Below are 21,869 nucleotides of genomic sequence, written 5' to 3'. Positions count from 1 at the left end.
TTTCCCACACTAGCTATGTGACCTTTTACAAGTTAAGTTACTTCTTCTGGTTTAGTTTCCACACCTATAAAAAGTGATGATAATGGTACTTACCCCATTGTATTCTTGTAAGGAATAAATGAATAACTACATGTAACATGCTTAGAAATGTGCCTGGCAAATAGTAAATGCTCAGTTATATCTTAGTTCTGTTGTTTTTATTTATTTAGTTTATTTATTTAGTTATGACTATTTTTAATATGGGGGCTAACAGTAATTTGAGTTAAAGAAAAAGCTAAGTATCTAATGGCATGCCATGCACACATAACTGAGGAAAGATTCCCAGTGAGTCCAGTTTTAATTCACTCTCTCTGTCTGTAGTCATTAACACATACATAAACTTATCCATATTCTAAGATTAGGTGCATGTGTTAAAATGCACTTTCAGTCCTTTGGGAGACATTTTCAGGTCATTAGTGCCTGAACGTTCCTAATAATTTTAGAATTAGATATTTTATAATTCTGTTTTATGAGCTCATGTATCCATGCTTTCTTTACATTACATACCCATCTATAGAATCAACTCAAGTCCAAAAGGCTGCAAATCGGTCATAAGAAAGCAGAGATTAGGGGCGCCTGGGTGGCTTAGTTGTTTAAGCGTCTGATCTCAGGGTCCTGGGATCGAGTCCCACGTCGGGCTCCCGGCTCAGCGGGGAGCTTGCTTCTCCCTCTGCGCCTTCCCCTGCTTGTTCTCTCTCTCTCTCAAATAAATAAATTAAAAAAAAAAAAAGAAAGTAGAGATTTTCTATGGGCCACCATATTAGGGAAATTATTGTATATGGTCATTATTTCACAGATACATAGAGATACTGAGATAAGTAATTTAAAAAAATAATGTTTACTTCTTCAACAGACTACCAAAAAAATTTGGACAACTTCCAAAATCTATTCAATACCATTAAACACTTTTTTAAAATGGGAAAATACAATAATGGCCTCTAATTTGAAAAGGGCATTGACACCATCAATTGCATGACTGACTTGACAAGTCTCTGGTTGGACAAAGCTCCAGATAAGAAATTTGAATGTAGGAAGACCATTCTAGAGGTTACTTAATGAATAATTTGCATATGTATTCTTATGTAAAAATGAATACATTTCACATTTAACTTTATCAGTTAATAGAGCCTAATATTAACATTGTCAAACTATTTTAAAATAACTAGTTATATGTCTTAATTTGAGATTTGGCTATAATTTTCTTAAGTATGAAAACCTTACTACATGGATAATATATATTTGCACATATATTTTACAATAGGTGTTAAATATCTTAGTTTCTCACTCAACCTCACTGCCCCTTCACAGAATTTTGGAAAATAAAAAATTCCTTTTGGGGCACTTGAGTGGCTCAGTTGGTTAAGCTTCTGACTCTTGATTTTGGCTCAGGTCATGATCTCAGGGTCGTGAAATCGAGCCACATGACAGGCTCTGCAGTAGGCATGGATTATTATTTTTTTTTTGTAAAGATTTTATTTATTTGAGAGAAAGAGACAGAGATAGCGAGAGAGAGAGCAGGAGTGGGGAGGAGAGGGAGAAGCAGGCTTCCTGCTGAGCAGAGAGCCTGATGTGGGGCTCGATTCTAAGACCCTGGGATTATGACCTGAGCCAAAGGCAGATACTTAACCAACTGAGCCATCATGTGCCCCGTAGGCATGGATTCTGCTTAAGATTCTCTCTCCTTCTCCCTCTGCCCCTCCCCACCCCTCAGCCTGTGCACACATGCTCTCTCTCTCTCTCAAATAATAATAATAATAATAATAATAATAATAATAATTCCTGAAACATACTTTTTAAATGAAGTATATTTGGGGAAAAAATGACATTTGTCTGAGGTAGTTCTTTTTTTTCTATTTTTTTTTTCTTTTTCAATCTAGGCAGCCATTTCTTCTCTCCTGTTGTTATTTAGGGAAAAAGTAATCTTTAGTACTATAAAATTTCATTCATTCTAATTTATCTGATTTGGAATGCATGTATAGGTGAGTTTGAATAAGATTTAATAAATTCACTAGCAGTGTGTGAATAAGAATTCCAGGATTTTGTGAAACCTACTTGAGGAAATAATTTTAAAGAATCAATTTTTTATGGAAAATGAAATTGTTTTACCCTTTCAATAAAATGAAACTAAAATTTATATTCTCACTTTTATCATAATTATTTTTTATCATAAACTCTTTGTAGCAGTCAAATTCAGGTTTCAAATACAAAAAGTTTAAAATGATGAAATTGCGTTTTCTTTAAAGTCTCATAATTATACTATATAGAAGTTCAAATATTGTCTTTTATGAGATAATTTAAAATTAATGTATTCTCTACTGTGACTGTTGAAAATATATTTTATTTGTTCTTGTCTCTATAGGTGCATATCTTTTGCCATATTTAATACTGCTACTGGTAATAGGTATTCCCCTTTTTTTCCTGGAACTCTCTGTGGGTCAAAGAATTCGGCGAGGAAGCATTGGTGTATGGAATTACATAAGCCCTAAACTGGGTGGCATTGGATTTGCAAGTTGTGTGGTAAGTTTCCTGGTATGGTATATGCCATATAATTTTTACCGGGTTTGTAACTGTATAGTTTGCATTTAAATGAAACTGTTGAGTGTGTATTTCTATTCAACTCTGTAATCATGTTTTTAAAAAACACCATTGGAGTTTGCACTAATGCACTAACCAAGCTGTAAATATTAATACAGTTCATCTTGATAATGTATGTTCTTAAGATCTAAGAGAGACATCTATTTAGAAAAGATAATGTGTTTCAAATAAAAATGAATGAAGATTTTTAATATGTTAAATGGGGTTTTATGCATTTCATCTCGCTTCAAAGGAAGTGGCATGGAAGGTGTAATGTAATCGTGCTATTTTGTTTTGCAGGTGTGCTTTTTTGTGGCTCTCTACTACAATGTCATCATTGGCTGGAGTTTGTTTTATTTTTCTCAGTCTTTTCAGCAACCTCTTCCTTGGGATCAATGTCCTTTGGTGAAAAATGCTTCACACACTTGTAAGACCTGTATCATGTAGTGGTTTTGTATATAAAGATCATAAAGTTGCTAAGGGTGTGAGATTTTGAGAATTTTTTTTCTTTTCTTAAAATAATGTGGAAAAATCTTTCAAAATTATCATTACAAACTTTCCTCACTTTTAGGATTGGCATACTTAGAACGAAGACCGTTGGCACCATCTAATTTTACTAGCTCTTCCCAAGTTATTTTATCATGCTGCATGACATTGGGGTAAAATATTATAACTCTTCAGTTGTTAGCTTTGACAATTTTTTATTTTGTACAACTTTCTTGATGCCTTACACTTTGATTAAAATAAATAAAATATAACTTTCAGTTATAAAATAAGTAAGTCATGGAGATGCAAAGTACAGCATAAGGAAGATAGTCAATAATACTGTAATAATTGTATGGTGACAGATGGTAACTACACTTATTGTGGTGAGCATCGTGTCATGTACAGAACTGTAGAATCACTATATTGTACACCTGAAATGAATATAACATTCTATGTCAACTATACCTCAGTAACCCAATTTTTTTTAAAAAAGGCCATACAGGTAATCATACATAAAAAAATAGGACAAAAAGAATTTGGATCGAAATAATTTTTTTATGTCTTTAGTTCCCTTGTTTCATAGTTTTCCCATCATTTATTTTTAAATCCCAGAAAATAAATAAGGGACAATTCCCTATAGTAGTGGGGTCCAATAAATCTAGAATGCAACTCACATATGTAGTCTAAAATTTACTAGCAGTCACATTGAAAAAAGTAAGAAATAGGTGAAATATTTTTCCAAAATATTAACATTTCAACAAATAATATAAAAATTGTTAATGTAATAATTTAAAATATTTTTCTTGCACTGAGTCTTTAAAATCTTCTTTGCATTTTGTATTTACAGCACATACCACTTTAGACTAGCTTCATTTCAAAAAGTCACATATGACCAGGAGCTAGTGTATTTGACAGCTCCGTCACAGGAAGTCAGTCAGATAATTCTGGGCGTGGAAGGGGCTATAAACCTTTTGTGTTTTAATTACCTTGCTAAAAAAAGCTTACATATTCCTATTTCAGAAATGTGTAATAAAAAATATTAACAAGAATACATGTCCGTGGATTTTTCACAATTTTGCACAATTGAGTTTTCACTGTGAATTTAAATGCTTCTCTAGAATAATAGTACTTTTCTCTGAAATGTTAAGAACTGATTTGTAGGCTTATTGGGGAAACAAAATGCCATGACTCTTCCTAGTCTGAAATGATTGTAATATCTTTCTTTCTACAGTTGTAGAGCCAGAATGTGAAAAAAGTTCCGCCACCACCTATTACTGGTACAGAGAAGCCCTGAATATTTCCAGTTCCATTTCTGAAAGTGGGGGCTTAAACTGGAAGATGACCGTCTGCTTGCTGGCTGCCTGGGTTGTGGTTTGCTTGGCTATGATAAAAGGCATTCAATCTTCTGGAAAAGTTAGTATGCTAGAGCCCTTCCTGCTTCTGCTAATCACCACTCCTGCATATGATGCCCACCTCAGGCTCCGCTATAAACGTCTGTGGGCAAACTACAAGTACCACGTCATTCTAGGTAGTTAAATAAAGATTGGTGAAAAGTGGTGCTTTAAAAAATGCGTTTAAACTAAAGAAAGAACCTACAGACATATTTTATAGTGAAATCTAAAGTCACTTTTAATCTTTCCTTATTTCATCAAAGAGATTTTTTGAAATTTTGTGTCAGGACCTAGAAGACCTTTATTTTTGCTCTTCATTCTGTTGATCCTCATGTTTTAGTTCACTGAAGATGAAGGTGAGACAGAAATAACAGGAGAGTGAGTCCTACAAATCAGGAGATGCGTGCCTCAGGCTGAGGGTACAGCCCTGCTGGGTCCTGAAGCTGCAGAGCTGGATCTGTGGTACCTGGCAAGGATCTGGGGGCAGAGCTCAGCTGGGGGGAGGGGGGCGGGGCTGGCAGGGAGGCACTCTAATGTGAGGCTTTGCAGGTCAGAGAGAGGAATTCACATTTTATTGCAACTGTATTAAAAATCCCTGGAGTTCTTTAAGCAGGAATAAGATAACCTGAGTGGTAGCCTGAAAACTAGAATATCACCAGTAGAGCAGGACTACTTCTGGATGTTTGACTTTAGCACCTAGATGGATGGTTGCGCTATTTGCTGAGACAGAGATAGGTGGGGACATCTCTGGGCGACAGTCAGAAGTTCTTTTCTGGATCTGAAAATTTTAGAGACCTGTTAGGCTTCCACGTGCAAATGTCAAGGAAGCAGTAAATATCCGGTTAGGACAATTGCTTTTCTACGCTAATACATTTGCATAACTTTAAGCATAAACATTTGTGAAGCAGAAAGTTAAACCTTGACATTGTTAATTATTCAGAGTCTTAGGAGCCTTTACAGGGGCCCACTCTCAACTCCAGAAGCTTTACAGAATTATAATGGAATTTTGATTAATAAAAAAAAAGGACTCTTTTTTGCTGTTGCTGTTACCTAAAACAATAAAAGTACGAATTTGTTAGGGAGATAGTAGCCATTATTTCTCTTAAATATTGCTTGTTTTGTGAACTATAAGAAATAAACACTATTCAAATTACATCATACCAGTGGACTGTTTTAAAGGAGTGTAAGTAAGGGAGATTCCCTATTTCTCGTTATATCTCAAATAGGATCTTAAGTAAGTCACATTCCATTAAGACTAATAAGCCATTCTAATATGATGCCTATACAACGTATTAATAGTACTATTAATCATGCTATAAAAACAGAGACTGTCAAAGTATAGAATAAAACATGATCTTAACTACAGAAAGGAATATAGTTGTTAGGGTGTCTCACCTACATTTTTTTTTTTCTTTGTAGATCATGTACTTTAGTTCTCTTTTCCCGTATGTGGTACTTATATGCTTCCTAATCAGAGCACTCCTTTTAAATGGTTCAGTTGATGGCATCCGCCACATGTTTACCCCTAAGGTATGTACTGCATTTCTATTTAAGGCTTATGATCATAAAAGCATTAGGTATATTGTTCATATGTTCCCACAGCTAGATTTAAAGGATAATTGTTCTAACATACATATGCTAGCCTTTTAAATTATAGCTGTTGTGTTAATCAGCCTAGAAAAACCAGGGCTTTTAAATATCCATAATTATATCCATCTATTTCCAATTTTAAATGTCCCATTTTAGTTCTAGAGTGAGACAATCACTATGTGAACCTTAAAAATTCCTTTTATAGTAAATTAACTTCTAATTTTTATACTGATAAATTTTAGGACTTTTCCATCTTTTTAAAAGATTTTATTTATTTATCTGAGAGAGAGAACATGAGCAAGGGGAGGAGCAGAGGGAGAGGGACAAGCCGACTCGTGCTGAGCATGGAGCCTGCCATGAGGTTCAGTCCCACAACCCTGAGATCATGACCTGAGCCAAAATCAAGAGTCAGACACCTAACCGACTGAGCCACCCAGGGGCCCCAGGACTTTTCCATCTTTCCTCTATTTCCTTCTCTATGTCAGTGGTTCTTAATCTTTTGTAATTGACCCCTTTGAAAAAACCGGTAAGATCTTCTAACCAGAGAAACATAATGAACGTATTAATTTGTTTAATGTCTCAGAAGGTTGACAGATCACCTAAAATCCGTGAACCCAGGCTGAGAAGGCTTCTGTACTCTAAATCCTGTCTCAGAGAAAATCCATGTTCTTGTTTCGAGGTTTTGTGCCTCCTAGAATAATATTTATAGTGGTGAGTTTGGGAAGTTTTGTAACCTTTATAAATGCATATGCATTTCAGGAAAGTTCTCATTAGGCTCCACAAAAGACTCAGAACTGATGTTCTCTCATTCATCTTAGAGTTGAACTCAATGCTGGGCACCTTGAACCTGCTTAATCAATCCTTGTAGACTTGGGATAGTGATTTGGCAGGAAACAAAAACAAGTTTTGAAGGGTTTATACATTTTAGTTATTCACTGAAATGAAGTTAACACCTCATTATTAGTTTGCCAACACTATTACAGGCAGACATGGAGTTATAAAGGTAAAGTTTCAAAATTAGTTCAGAAAGTGGAAGTTATCTGAAGGGTGAATTTGCAGCCAGAATCATGTTGTGGGATTTGGGCAGAAATTAGCTTTCCTGGAATTCTTTGTCACTCCAGCTGCCTTGATAGGATGTAAAAGAGGCTGTGTTCTTTGGGTATCAAGTTTCAGCTTAGTATTCATTCTCTAGTAGCAAAAATGCGGCCATTGGTATCTGATTTTCTTGACTAATTCAAAAGTCCTGGTTAGCATTTAGAGTTGTTGGAACCCCTCAGTGAATAACTAGTTAAGATATTTGGCTTCAAATGGGCCATATTTACTAAGCAAAAATATTTACATTGTAATTTCTAAAAGAAAAGATTTCTAGTTTAAAACAACCAACTTTGGTGTGAACTTCTGGAATATCACCTTATATAAGTTGGCAATTGCTTGTGACATAATTCTAAGTATTTGAATTAAATAGCTATCTTAGAATTCAGCTACTTTGATATGACACTTTCACATGGCCCTGTATTTAAAACTATGGCATTACTGACATTTTCATCCGGGACTAGGAATCACTATTAAAATATAGTTAATTCTTTCTTCAGCCCACTTTTCATTGACTATAGATAAAATTCTGTTTTAGGTCACTGCACGTATGATAGTTAATATAATAACGATAAGTTGTCAGTTACTTTTTAGTTTACATTGTTTATCCAAGGGAGAAAGTAAAGCACACAAACTATTCCCAAAACAGTGAATGGAGATTTAGCTCCTGAACTGGAAGAAAGCGGAATGTCTTTAGTAAATGGGTGTTGCCTGCCATCTAGTGGGTAAAGTAGAGATAGATAGTTGAGTGTATTTGAGATCAATATTAATGATAGAGTGGTAATGTAGCAATGATCAACAAACAATATGAGTATTTCAGTTAAATCTTAATAAATTATAAATATAATCGTGATTATGTTTCATGAGAATATTATATTCTATCTCAATTATAATCACTAAAATTAAACAATAAATTGAACTAAAATTGAACAACACATCCTAATAACTAATAACTGAAATAATTAAATCCTAGTAACTAAAATTGAACAATAAATCCTAATATTTGAGAAAATGCACATTTTGGAATCACTTTGGTTTATATTTCAGCTCTACCTCAGAACTGCCGTGTAACCCTGGGCAGGTTACTTAACCTTTTTAAGATTCAGACAATAGTAGCAACAAATTTCATGGATTGTTCTGAAGATCAATTGAGGCAGTCCATACAAAGTGCTTATCAGTACTCCTACCAATGCAGTCCATATATGTCAACAATTATGGAGCACTTAGAGTGTGGTAGGGCATATGATAGAGTGGTATATGCCTTGTTACTCCCATCTTCAGTTGAAGAAGCTGAAACTCAGGGAGGGCAGCCACTTACTCTAGATTGCACTGCTTTTAGATTATTAAATGGCAGAATCGAAATCTAAAACTGTGGACCTCATCTTCTTATCCACATTTGACATTGCCCCCAGTGAAGGCAGCCTCATTGCAATAGTAAAAAGAGATAAAATACCAATTTAAACACTTTTTTTACTCAAATCAAACCTGTTCATTGACATCTATGTCACATATGGCTAATATTAATTGTCCCATTTAAAAGGTTTGATTATAGACAGTGATAATTGTCCAAGAAGTAAAGCAGAGTTACTTGAAATATATGTTCAGCACAGGTTCAGACCTTCAGAACTTTGGCTCTGAAAGGGTCTTAGAGATGATGTAGCTGCATTGCTTCAATTTTCAAAGAAAAGGCTTTCAGAAAACTATTGAAAGAAATGCATCATACATACGTGAATATGCAAAGTACAAATAGTCAACGCTCCCAAACTTATAATCTGCTTATTATCTGCCTTGACTACTGGACTGCCCCCAGAAAACACAAAACTTAGCAAATTAGTTAAATAATTAAATTTTATTGGTAATTAATTTATTTTGCTTTGGAAGGAAAACCAAGACTTAAAATAGGAAATGATTGAAGATAGTTAATTTCAAACAGTCCTTTTGATTTGTCTTAAAGATTACTTAAAAATTCCTACACAAGTAGAAAATCTCCATGTACACGTTTGTCTCTAGTTTTCCTTTTTTATATTTCTGGTCTCACTACTAAGTGAAAACTCTGTTACTTCTACTAAGAACAGATTACTCCCCCAGTTGAAATAACCTTTGGGTGCATAAATATCATTATGATATATTTAAATAAGAGAACTGATTCCATGTAGATTATTCCGAAGTACTATGTTACAGCTGACTTCTATTATGTTTAATTTTAAACAGCTTGAAATGATGCTGGAACCCAAGGTCTGGAGAGAAGCTGCTACTCAGGTGTTCTTTGCCTTAGGTCTGGGATTTGGTGGTGTCATCGCCTTTTCAAGCTACAACAAAAGAGACAACAACTGCCACTTTGATGCTATCCTGGTGTCCTTCATTAATTTTTTTACATCTGTCCTGGCAACACTGGTGGTGTTTGCGGTTCTGGGCTTTAAAGCAAATGTCATAAGTGAGAAATGCATAGCAGAGTATGGATATTAATTTCCTTTAGCTTTTGATGGCATAATTGTATAAAACATATACCCCCCACACACACACCCATAAAGGTGCATTCGTTGTGTTGTTCTATTTTTCAGAAATTCGAAGGTGATCATAAAACTTTTGAAAATGGGCGACATTAGTCGGGATATTATTCCTCACCATATCAACCTTTCAGCTGTTACTGCCGAAGATTATCATTTAGTTTATGACATCATTCAAAAAGTGAAAGAAGAAGAATTTTCTGCTCTTCATCTCAATTCCTGTCAAACCGAGGATGAGCTAAATAAAGTGAGTAGGCTATGTTTAAGCAACACAGTAATTATCACTCAGGTAAAAAGACACATATCCAGAAGACTTCTTTTAGGAAAATGAGCTTTAAAATGACAGTGGAAGATTATGCTGTTTCAAAATTCACATTTTTATTTCAGAGAACATACTTTTTTTTTAAAGTTTTTATTTTTATTTTTATATTATGTTAGTCACCATACATTACCTCATTAGTTTTTGAGGCAGTGTTCCATGATCCATTGTTTGCGTATAACACCCAGTGCTCCATGCTGTACGTGCCCTCTTTAATACCCATCCCCAGGCTAACCCATCCCCCCACCCGCTCCCCTCTAGAACCCTCAGTTTGTTTCTCAGAGTCCATAGTCTCTCATGGTTCATCTCCCCCTCTGATCTCCCCCTCTTCATTTTTCCCTTCCCGCTATCTTTTTTTTTTTTAGCATATAATGTATTATTTGTTTCAGAGGTACAGGTCTGTGATTCAACAGTCTTACACAATTCACAGTGCTCACCATAGCACATACCCTCCCCAATGTCTACCACCCAGCCACCCCATCCCTCCCACCCCCCCACCACTCCAGCAACCCTCAGTTTGTTTCCTGAGATTAAGAATTCCTCATATCAGTGAGGTCATAGGATACATGTCTTTCTCTGATTGACTTATTTTGCTCTGCATAATACCCTCCAGTTCCATCCATGTCATTGCAAATGGCAAGATTTCATTTCCTTTTGATGGCTGCATAATATTCCATTGTATATATGTATATATATACCACCTATTCTTTATCCATTCTTCTGTCGATGGACATCTTGGCTCTTTCCATAGTTTGGCTATTTCCATAGTTTGGCTATTGTGGACATTGCTGCTATAAACATCGGGGTGCATGTACCCCTTCAGATCCCTACATTTGTATCTTTGGGGTAAATACCCAGTAGTGCAATTGCTGGATCGAACGGTAGCTCTAATTTCAACTGTTTGAGGAACCTCCATACTGTTTTCCAGAGGGGTTGCACCAGCTTGCATTCCCACCAACAGTGTAGGAGGGTTCCCCTTTCTCCACATCCCCGCCAACATCTGTCATTCCCTGACTTGTTAATTTTAGCCATTCTGACGGGTGTGAGGTGGTATCTCATTGAGGTTTTGATTTGGATTTCCCTGATGCCGAGCGATGTTGAGCACTTTTTCATGTGTCTGTTGGCCATTTGTATGTCTTCTTTGGAATAATGTCTGTTCCTATCTTCTGCCCATTTCTTGATTGGATCATTTGTTCTTTGAGTGTTGAGTTTGATAAGTTCTTTATAGATTTTGGATACTAGCCCTTTTTCTGATATGTCATTTGCAAATATCTTCTCCCATTCTGTCGGTTGTCAACTTCTTCCTAGAAGCATCGCCAAAGGCAAGGGAAGCAAGGGCAAAAATGAACTATTGGGACTTCATCAAGCTAAAAAGCTTTTGCACAGCAAAAAAAAAACAACAGTCAACAAAACCTAAGGTTTTTATTTTAATAACAGTTAGTTAATGTGTGGAATTTAAGGAACAAAACAAACAAGCAAAGGGGAAAAAATAAGAGAAATCAAAAGAACATATTTTCTTAAATTACAAAGATTTGCTTTACTTTAAAAAGCAATCTCACTGATTAAGCCACAAAAATTTAAAATATGAATATAAATCAATTTTCATCAAAGAAAATGAAATTAGTCTGATACTTTTCCTGAAATGATCTTTAACACAAAATTGAAGTTATGACTATCATTAATGTATTGCATGGTTGTTTGGACACATAATTGGTATTTAGCCATTTTAATATTTTTGTTTAACAAGTTCATGACTAACTCCTTTAGCCACTGTCATTTATTTTAATAAACATGAAACAGGTGAATATTAATACGTATCATTGTATTGGTTGTTGCCCTTTCCCCTGTATTGCCAAAAAGGAAAATATAATGGAGAAATGAACCATTGATCCCTTGCGGTAAGACAGCTAACACTATACATGAGACTAAACATAAAGAATCATGTGCAAGAAATTATGGATGGAGCCATCATTTATATAAAAATCTTGAGTTTTGTAAAGAAAGATTTAATTATTAAATCACCCTTTAAAGTTTTTGTTTTTGTTTTTTCCTTTTTTAATTCTGGATTTGTTGTTTTTATGAGATAACACAATCAACTTTTGTTTAGAGGCACAGTTTCTTAGGAGACAGCATGGTATCAGCCTATCTATTTCCAGTAACTCCCAAGCATTATGCAGAGTTTTCCCTCCCCTCAATATTGCTCAGTACTAATGTTGCTATTTTATATAATTTACAGGCTGTTCAGGGGACTGGTTTAGCTTTCATTGCCTTTACAGAAGCAATGACACATTTCCCTGCATCCCCCTTCTGGTCAGTGATGTTCTTCCTCATGCTGGTAAATCTAGGGCTTGGTAGCATGTTTGGAACCATTGAAGGGATCATCACACCTGTTGTGGATACTTTCAAAGTGAGGAAAGAAATTCTTACTGGTGAGTTTTTAGGTATTTGACTTTTCATTGAACTGATACAGGCCATTTTACTCTTGGTGAGAGGTCAGAGATGGAAATGGAAAGTGTTTTATTAATGCCCATTTATTAATATGTATGTATTATTTGTTATTTTATTTATATGTTATATACAATGCAAATGATAGATTCTAGATTCAATGTAGATTATATTAATTATTCATTGGTGATTACTTATTATATTACTTTTTATTAATAGTAATGATCACTATTATGAACTTATTCATGAATTTATCATGAATAGAATGAAGTCATAGAATGTTCGTGTATAATTTTGTAAATAAGAAAATTATTTTTAAAAGTTCAGATCCAATATTCCTTTTCCAAAAAGTGCATCGTTGAAATTGATAAACCTAAATTCAGTTCTCATATAAAATAGCCCTTGTAGCCTACTAGTAGTTAATATCTCCAAGTAAGAAAGAAAATAAAATAATTTATCAATATTGACGGTTATTATTAAGTCCAACGTGCAAGCAATTATTAAAGTACCAGTTTTGGGGGTGCCTGGGTGGCTCAGTCGGTTGGGCGACTGCCTTTGGCTCAAGTCATGATCCCAGGGTCCTGGGATTGAGCCCCACGTTAGGCTCCCTGCTCTGCAGTGAGTCTGCTTCTCCCTCTCCCTCTCCCCCTGCCTGCCGCTTCCCCTGCTTGTGCTCTCTCTTTGTGTCAAATAAATAAAATCTTAAAAAAAGAGTACCAGTTTTGTACTGCACCATCCTTGCACTTGAAGGATATAAAGGATATAAGAGAAATTATAAAAGAGAGATACAGGAGAGCCTTGTCTCCAAAAATAATAGAACTGATAACTAACAGCAAGTCTGGTACATGAGACTTACACCATGTAATATACTGATAGATGGTATAGTAGTGATTTAACATGTTACAAGAATTAAGAAGCTGCGAGGGTCATCTCAATATATGATGGAACTATCAGTGACAGGGATGGCAGTTAAATTGGAAAGGGGAAGGGTCTTGTAGGGGTCAGAGGATAGCTTTAGTAATAGCTTTAATTTAACATATATAAACAGAGATAAAGAGAAGAGTTAAGGAAGCCAGCCAGACCAGAGTGCAGGAACAGTGTCAGTAAGTGATGCAAAAACAAATTAGAAAATGTATACCTATACCTATATATACATATATATATATATAATAGTGAATGCTGGGCAGTAATATAAAAGCTCATCAAAGTTCTGTTTTTGACTCTGAAAGATTTAGTAATAACTGCTGTGTAAATAACTTTCAAATATGTATCTTTATGAATTAGTGCTCTGCTAAGTTTGGTATGTACGTGTAAAACAATTTTAGCAGTTTATTAAATGCTTATGTCTTAACTCAGCTATAAATGAGAAACTTCCTTATCTTCTCCCAAATGAGGCAGTCTCTACTTCTGAAGTTTCTATTTAATTCAAGGCTACCCGTATCCTGCCTGATGGGCATACTAAATAACATCTTTGCCACTTTCCTCATTTTTGCCCCATATGTAAACCCCCCTGTAGTAAGAGGGCTTGCAAAATTAAGGGAAAAGCAGCAGTGTAGAGGAAAAACATACACGAGGTAGTATTTTGTGAACCCCACTGGAGAACCTGTTTGGTCAGAGCAAAGGGGAATGTCCTCTCTTTTCCCATTACCTGTCTTTTGGGATCATACCTATACTTAAAGTCATATTTCACCTCGATGAAACGTTGTGCTTTTGTCTTCTCTGATAGTACAGTAGGACTAAGATAAGTAAATTACTTACAGTCTTTACTCTCAAATCTCCAGCAAAGCTCTTACTATCTGTACCAACTAGAATATGCTTTCTTCATATTCACCATGTACTACGGTGTAAGTAGGTGAGAGTGAAAGTGACACAGGCTGTGGTTCAAGCCCTGCTACTTCCATCCTGAGACTTTGAGTACAGTATACTGGGACAAGCATTTAAATATTTCAGTAGGGACGCCTAGGTGGCTCAGTCGTTAGGCGTCTGCCTTTGGCTCAGGCTCTGATCCCAGGGTCCTGGGATCAAGCCCCGCATCGGGCTCCCTGCTCAGCAGGAAGCCTGCTTCTCCCTCTCCCACACCCCCTGCTGTGTCCCCTCTCTCACTGTGTACTCTCTCTGTCAAATAAATAAATAAAATCGTTAAAAAAGAAAATTTCAGTATGTGATAGACTCCAAGTAAATGTTACTTTTCCTTCTCTACATTATATGTTTATATATAATATCCATTTATCTATGATGTAACTCATACGACTAGCATTGTGCTTGAGAGATGGAGGTGATGACTTCACTTAACCCATACTTAGGGAGATTGTCGGGGAACCCCCATGTGATTGAACCCAAGGATGTCTGTTTTCTCCCCTCCCAAACTGCCAGTACCTGCTTTACTACTTTTTCTCGCCTCTGCTCAAAGGTGGTTGAGAAATAGAACGCAGTAATCTTTTATTTTTGACAGCTTCTCTACTAAAGTGTGTGAGAGAATAGAGTTTAACATAAATATGGGAATATTATATGGATCCCAGAAATCTCTCTAAGCTTTTATGTTAATTGTAGCTTGTCAAAAGTTACTGTCTTACAGTGGATTCATATTAAATCTGGGGCTAAATCCAGGCAACTCCCAATGTATTATATTCCATAGTATCAGGAAAGGTGTTGCCTATTTTTATCATTGAAAAGTTATAAAAGTGAAGACAACATTGATTGAATATAATACCTCATAATTAAATGTAAAAGACTGGACTGAATAAAAGCTTAATTTTTTCATCTATTTCTTTCGTACAGTTATCTGTTGTTTTCTGGCATTTTGTATTGGCCTGATATTTGTGCAACGCTCTGGAAATTACTTCGTTACAATGTTTGATGATTATTCTGCTACACTCCCTCTGCTAATTGTAGTCATTTTGGAGAATATTGCTGTATCCTTTGTTTATGGCATAGATAAGTAAGTATATTTGCTTTTATGCATTCATTTTTCATCTCTATATTGGAAAGACCAATTGTCAATATCTTTTTCATTTAGAAGAGGAGGGAAATGACTAGAGGGAAAAATTCTTTGCAACAAAATCAAATCTTTTGCAGGCTCTTCTTGGTTCAATCCATTTATTAAGGCCTATTCTTCTGTTAGGTGATTAGATAGAATTGTGCGGATGGTAATATAATCTAGGATTCTGGAGCTTTGATTTTATTCTAGTTTGAAATAGTATCTTCCAGGATCTAGTGAGTAATGGCTATGCTCCAAGAACCTTGTTAAGTTGTTTTAAGTTATTATAGTTGTCCACATTTCACATTTCTCAGGCTTATGAGACACCATGTGACTTGCTCATCACCTGGACAGAGGCACACCTGGGATTCATAGCTGTTTCTGCTTAACTTTAAAGCCTGTCTTCCTAATTACTTTGCTAATCTGTTTTATGGGAGGAGTTTTATTTTATTATGATACGTACGTCCTATGTAGCAGGTCAGTTTTGGGAAGTGATCTATCCTGCTTGGAGGCATATGTGGCATTTGCTATGCACAAACTTCATATTCATGTGGAGTCATTACTTGAATAACTAGATGCCTAAACCTCTAAATTATATACCTGCTTGATGTGAAAAGTATATATACTTGGCATGAAATGAGGCATTAGAGTACTCTCAGAAGAAAAAGGTTACTGGAGGTTTTGTACAATATATTTTTTAAAGTTGTTGTCTTTAGTTAACATATATGGACCAAGGCAATAAGATCAGCAAGCTTATTAGAGGTCTACGTAAAGGAGGAACGAGTGTGTTACGTGAAGACCAGAGTCCTCTTAAACAACATAGAGAATGTTACTGGTATTGAATGAGCTTCGTGACAAAGCTTGGAGAATGTTTTTATTCGTGTCAAAAGCTCCAGGCAAGAAAGGGGAGGGAGACTTACTTTTAATAATCACGTGCTATACAATAATAGAAGTAATAGCTGTCTGACATGCATTAAATCTGAATCCTCATAAAAATACCCTGTGGTAACTAATATCATCCATATTATAGATGGAAAATTGGCCTTACTTGTGCAGGAGAACAAGAATGTTAGTTACGAGCCAAGACTGTAATTTAGAAGGTAATTTCAAAATTAGGTATCCCTATACTCTACCAAGATACCCCTAACTTGCACTGTGTTGGAATTTGATATTATCATTGGACTGATCTGTGGATCAATAAGATCATAATTTAGATTTCCATTTAAACAGTTTGTCATTTACAATAGGCATAGTACAAAATATCTCTTCTTGGTAGTTAGTGTCCCTGATTAATAATAGTTAACAACCGCAAGAATAGTGATACTACTACTAATAGTAGTTCTTAAACTGATATCTATTAAAGTCCTACTATATGTGCACCTATTAAATTCCTACTGTATGCGAGGTAGTGTGTTCTGCATACATTACCTATGAGCCTAACAATAACCTAAGATAGAAATCTCTTTTTTGAAAATGCCAAAAAAATGCTCTTCCATCTTTTGGTGTATATCTTAGTGTCTAAAGATGCAGGAAAATTCACTTGAATGTGGCCAAATCTTAGGAAAAATATTTTTTAGAAAAGAGGAAACAACAGAATAAATCCCTGCAGACAACAAAAGAACATAAGCAAAATAGATGAAAAACTAACCATATTTCAAAAATGAGTTGAAACATATTTTTCTAAAAGAAAAAGAATAGCATACATCAGTTGTTTAAAAATCAGGAAATATGATAATTAAAGAAAAGGAAGATTTGAAAACAGGTGCTAGAACTCAGGAAATAATTGTGAATATTAATATTCAGAAATGATGATCAAATTACAAAGAACACAGAAACAATAAGCACAATGACTAGTTCCACAAGAATTAGAAGTTAGAAAAGAGGAATACTTTTTTTATTTTTTTTTAAAGATTTTATTTATTTATTTGACAGAGAGACACAGCGAGAGAGGGAACACAAGCAGGGGGAGTGGGAGAGGGAGAAGCAGGCTTCCCGCGGAGCAGGGAGTCCAATGCGGGACTCGATCCCAGGACCCTGGGATCGTGACCTGAGCTGAAGGCAGACGCTTAACGACTGAGCCACCCAGGTGCCCAGGAATACTTTTTTTTTTAATCAAGAAGAAATACAAGGGGCACCTGGGTGGTTCAGTCGGTTAAGCATCTGCCTTTGGCTCAGGTCATGATCCCAGGGTCCTGGGATCGAGTCCCACTTTGGGCTCCCTGCTCAGGGCGGGGGCTCTGCTTCTCCTTTTCCCTTCTGCTTGCATGTGCTCTCTCTATCTCTCTCGCTATCTTTCCAACTTTGAAATAAACAAATGAAATCTTTAAAAAAAAGAAGAAATAGCAAAGGAGCTAAGAAAAGGAGTAGGAACAGGAGTTAAACAAAGATGACTCCACATGTGTACAGTGAAGTCCTCAAAAAGCAGTGGCTGGAACAATATTAAATGCTGTAATTGAAGAAACTTGCCTAAAATAAGGGACAACCTGAATGTTGAAAGGGCACATGGTACACTTGGAAAAATAGACATAAGGCAACACCAGGACATAGTCTAGGCTCTTACTTCAAGACAAAAAAATAAAAAAAAAAAAACAAAAAGGGCCATCCAGGCAAAAACAGTAACAAACAAAACAATCAAAATTACTTATGAGAGAAAAATCTGAAAGTCAACACATTTTTTTGTAACAATATTATGTAGTTAGAAATATTTACAATTCTCAAGGAAAGAAAACATAAGCCACAGATGTTTAAACCAGCAACAATCACATTCAAGTATAGTGACCACAGACAGACAATTATGAGCATAGAAGAAATTAGGGTATATAGTTACTATGATCTCTCTTTGAAGTCTCTACTAGAGAACTGTCTTTACACAACCAAAAAATCTACTGGAACACTGGTGGGTGGGCGATGATTATCTCTATTTAAATAATAAGAGATATATAGACCACTATGTAATGATTATGCCTTGACAGCGTTGACATCATATACCTAAAAGGGTGAACTTTATTTCATGTAAATAATACCACGATAAACTTCTTAAAACAACAACATAAGCCTAATGGTTACTAAGTCTAAGTACTAATTTACAGGAAATAGGAGGATCAGATGCACTTGTGAAGCAACACTGTGTGGATGTAATCAGCAAAATCCAGACTCTGAGATTACTATGGTATAGAGTGTCCAGCTGATTGAAAAAAAAAAAAGTGGAAGAAACAAAAAAGAGATGTAGGAGGAACGTAAGAGGTGAAAAAGGGGTTTGAGAAACACATCAGCCAGTTGCAATGTGTGGGCCTTCTTTCAATTCCAACAAATAGACTATGAAGAGAAGTGAAAGTTTAGATTATATAAACACTGGTTAGATACTGGATGATATTAATTAATTATTGCTAAATAAAAAAAGAGACAAGGAATTTTGAATGTATTGCAAACATTGTGTTTATAGAGTAGAAAATCATCAGTGGGAAACTTTTCAGTAATTGGTTTGCGTGCTTTCACTAGACAAAAATCACAATACTTAACTGTTTACACTTTATGAATGTTCTTAACTTATAAGTAATCTCCCAATATGATTTTTTGATTCAGTATAAAATGTCATAGGGTATCATAGCTAAACCCTTGTCAAACTGTCAATATAATGCACATTTTTAAGGTATAGAAATATTAACTCAAGGCATAATTAAATGCTTTCTTTTTATTTAGATTTATGGAAGACCTGAAAGATATGCTGGGGTTTGCTCCCAACAGATATTACTACTATATGTGGAAATATATTTCTCCTCTAATGCTATTATCACTGCTAATAGCTAGTGTTGTGAATATGGGATTAAGTCCTCCTGGCTATAATGCATGGATTGAAGATAAGGTAAAATACAAAATAAGGAAGTTAGATGAAAAATACATGTGAAATATTATTTTAGGGGTTTTTGTCTTTCGCTTTCTTCACAATATATTTCGCTGTTTAATGAATGGTTTTGTTTTTATGCAAGGATCTTGAGGTTTATATTTTGTTTGGCCCCAAACATGTATGATTTTGTTACAGATTGTAGATTTTTTTAATACATGAGAAATATGGACTTGGTCCTCACTAAAGTAGCTGTGTGTATGTCACCATAGATGAACCAATAATTATGGGGCCTTTGACTCTAGAAAACATATTGTCCAAACCACCAGGAATATTTTTCCTGTATAAATTTATTAAATCATATCCCAGATACTGTATAACAAGAAAATATGCATTAGCCATGAAGATATAATTGAAATAAATATTGAAGGAAAGTTTTGTTGTAACTGTTTTGTATTAGCAATGATGATTTCAATTTCTGTTTCAAGGTGCATTAGCCACATCATAATAAAGATACATATTAACTGTTATAAAATCAGAATGCTTATTTTTCAGAGATACCTCTGACCTTAAACTATTCTACGTTCAATAACGCTGTATAACAACAACTAATTTCATGACTGGGGCATTAACAAGTCTGTTAACCCTTACTAAAACCCTTGGGGCCAGATGTGTTTCAAGATTTAGATTTTCAGATTTTAGAAGGACAGTGTGGCACATGTAATTTAATGACTGAGAGCAATGCTGATTTATTATTTCTCAGGGTTCTGCAGGTGAACGGGCTCATTCTCTAGGCTTTTACCTGAACGAACTCATACAGTTGATTGAACTTGGAAGGCTGGTCTCTCTCTATGTAATCTTTCATTCTTGGCTTCTTGCCGGCATAATGGACTCAGGGCGGCAGCATCCTAAGAAACAGAGGCAGAACTTGCAAGGCCTGTAAAGCCTTGCCTTTAAAGTTGATTGATGTCACTTCCACAACATTCTGTGGTCAATACATGTCACAAGACTCTGCTTACAGACCTGAGACAAATATTTTTTTTCATGTACTTACAGAGCAAGATTATCAATAATGATTTTTTTTTTTTTTTGGCTTTCACAGGCATCTGAAGAATTTCTGAGCTACCCAACGTGGGGACTGGTTGTCTGTATCTTACTGATGGTCCTGGCAATACTCCCTGTCCCAGCTGTCTTTATCATTCGTCACTGCAACCTAATAGACAATAGTTCTGGTAATTTAGCATCTGTGACCTATAAGAGAGGAAGGGTCCTGAAAGAGCCTGTAAACTTAGAGGGCGATGATGCAAGCCTCATTCATGGAAAGATATCCAGTGAGATGTCATCTCCAAATTTTGGTAAAAATATTTATCGAAAACAGAGTGGATCACCAACTCTGGATACTGCTCCCAATGGACGATATGGAATAGGGTACTTGATGGCAGATATGCCAGATATGCCAGAATCTGACTTGTAGCTGGAAAGAAAATATCAGTGGGTTCTATTTGGTTCATTTTTATCAATGAACATTGGCTCTAAGAGAAGCATTAGGCTTCACTTATCAGAGGGTGATCTCAGGTGTTCCTTGGCTGTGATCTTTAATCCTAAGTATATGTAAATGCAACTAGAGCATTCCTTCGGATTCTTTGGTTTACATTTGCGCAGAAAGAGTTACAGACAGAGCTTATAGTTACTGAGGTCCAGGTTTGTCAGAATTTTTAAAAATACTTTTGGGTGTTTTTTCAAGCATTTCTATCTCAAAGGAAAAAAAAACAGGTGTTACCTCAGTTTCTAATAATTTCTGGTTTAATAGTATTGGCAATTCAAAAATGGTATACTTCAAAATTTATAAGTTTGCCTTCCGGGTAACTCCCCGTATTACAATGAGCAGTTGTGTAAGTTGGTGCCTCTAAGCACACTTCCATGAATATGTTGTGTAGATAGGCTGTACTTATTTTGGTAGCATTGATACCTTCTTAGGCAATTCACTGAAGAAAACTGCAAAATATTTTCTTATGTAATAGCTGTATAGAGCAATAGTATCAAAGAATAATGCTGGATGACAGTTTCGATTCGGAGGTGACTGGGGATCATGTGCGTGGTGGTTGTATATTTTGTGTAAAATATATGTGTGAAAATGATCTAAGAATGAGTCACTCAGCACTCTCAAGAATTATGCAGATTCTGCATTTTCCTATGCCGTGTGCCTAAAAACCTACTTGATATTTATTGTGGTTTCAAGATTACTCATAGTATATTTATATATACTTGCAATGTATATAGATGTATATTAGTACTCTTAAGTACTGATTTGAAAACTTGAAGCAAGATGGCATTTTATTTCATATCTTTCTGTTTTGCTTCTGTTTTATGCAAATATAAATCCTTTTTTTAAGTGATTGTTAAGATTGTATGGCATTACATTTTAAGCTACAAATAAATGAAGTTAAAAATGATGTTTGTTTTCCACACTGATTTTTCTTATATCACCTGAATTGGATTACCTTGCATTTCAGTCAGCACTTAGGCATTTCTCGTAATAATTAATCATTACATTCCAAGAGGGATTAATAGATTGATTAATAGAGTCACCACCACTTCAGAGACAAAG

At 35.3% G+C, this 21,869-nt stretch overlaps 1 protein-coding gene across 1 annotated transcript in view; it reads left to right on the top strand.

Annotated features, from left to right (window-relative positions):
- Positions 1-20,735, top strand: part of SLC6A15 (solute carrier family 6 member 15) — a 41,995-nt gene extending 21,260 nt beyond the window's left edge. The window contains exons 3-12 of the mRNA XM_028105494.1: positions 2,399-2,556; positions 2,914-3,040; positions 4,331-4,512; positions 5,910-6,020; positions 9,384-9,625; positions 9,734-9,926; positions 12,235-12,427; positions 15,222-15,381; positions 19,120-19,282; positions 20,364-20,735. Coding sequence (XP_027961295.1) covers positions 2,399-2,556; positions 2,914-3,040; positions 4,331-4,512; positions 5,910-6,020; positions 9,384-9,625; positions 9,734-9,926; positions 12,235-12,427; positions 15,222-15,381; positions 19,120-19,282; positions 20,364-20,735 — 1,901 coding nt within the window. The remainder of the gene's footprint in view (positions 1-2,398; positions 2,557-2,913; positions 3,041-4,330; positions 4,513-5,909; positions 6,021-9,383; positions 9,626-9,733; positions 9,927-12,234; positions 12,428-15,221; positions 15,382-19,119; positions 19,283-20,363) is intronic.
- Positions 20,736-21,869: the final 1,134 nt, after the last annotated feature.

The sequence above is a fragment of the Eumetopias jubatus genome, unplaced genomic scaffold, assembly GCF_037043125.1.
Source record: "Eumetopias jubatus isolate StellerSeaLion01/CBP00866 unplaced genomic scaffold, mEumJub1_p1.0 scaffold_8, whole genome shotgun sequence".
Classification (NCBI taxonomy): Eukaryota; Metazoa; Chordata; class Mammalia; order Carnivora; family Otariidae; genus Eumetopias; species Eumetopias jubatus.
This window is presented reverse-complemented; position numbering and strand designations above follow the sequence as displayed.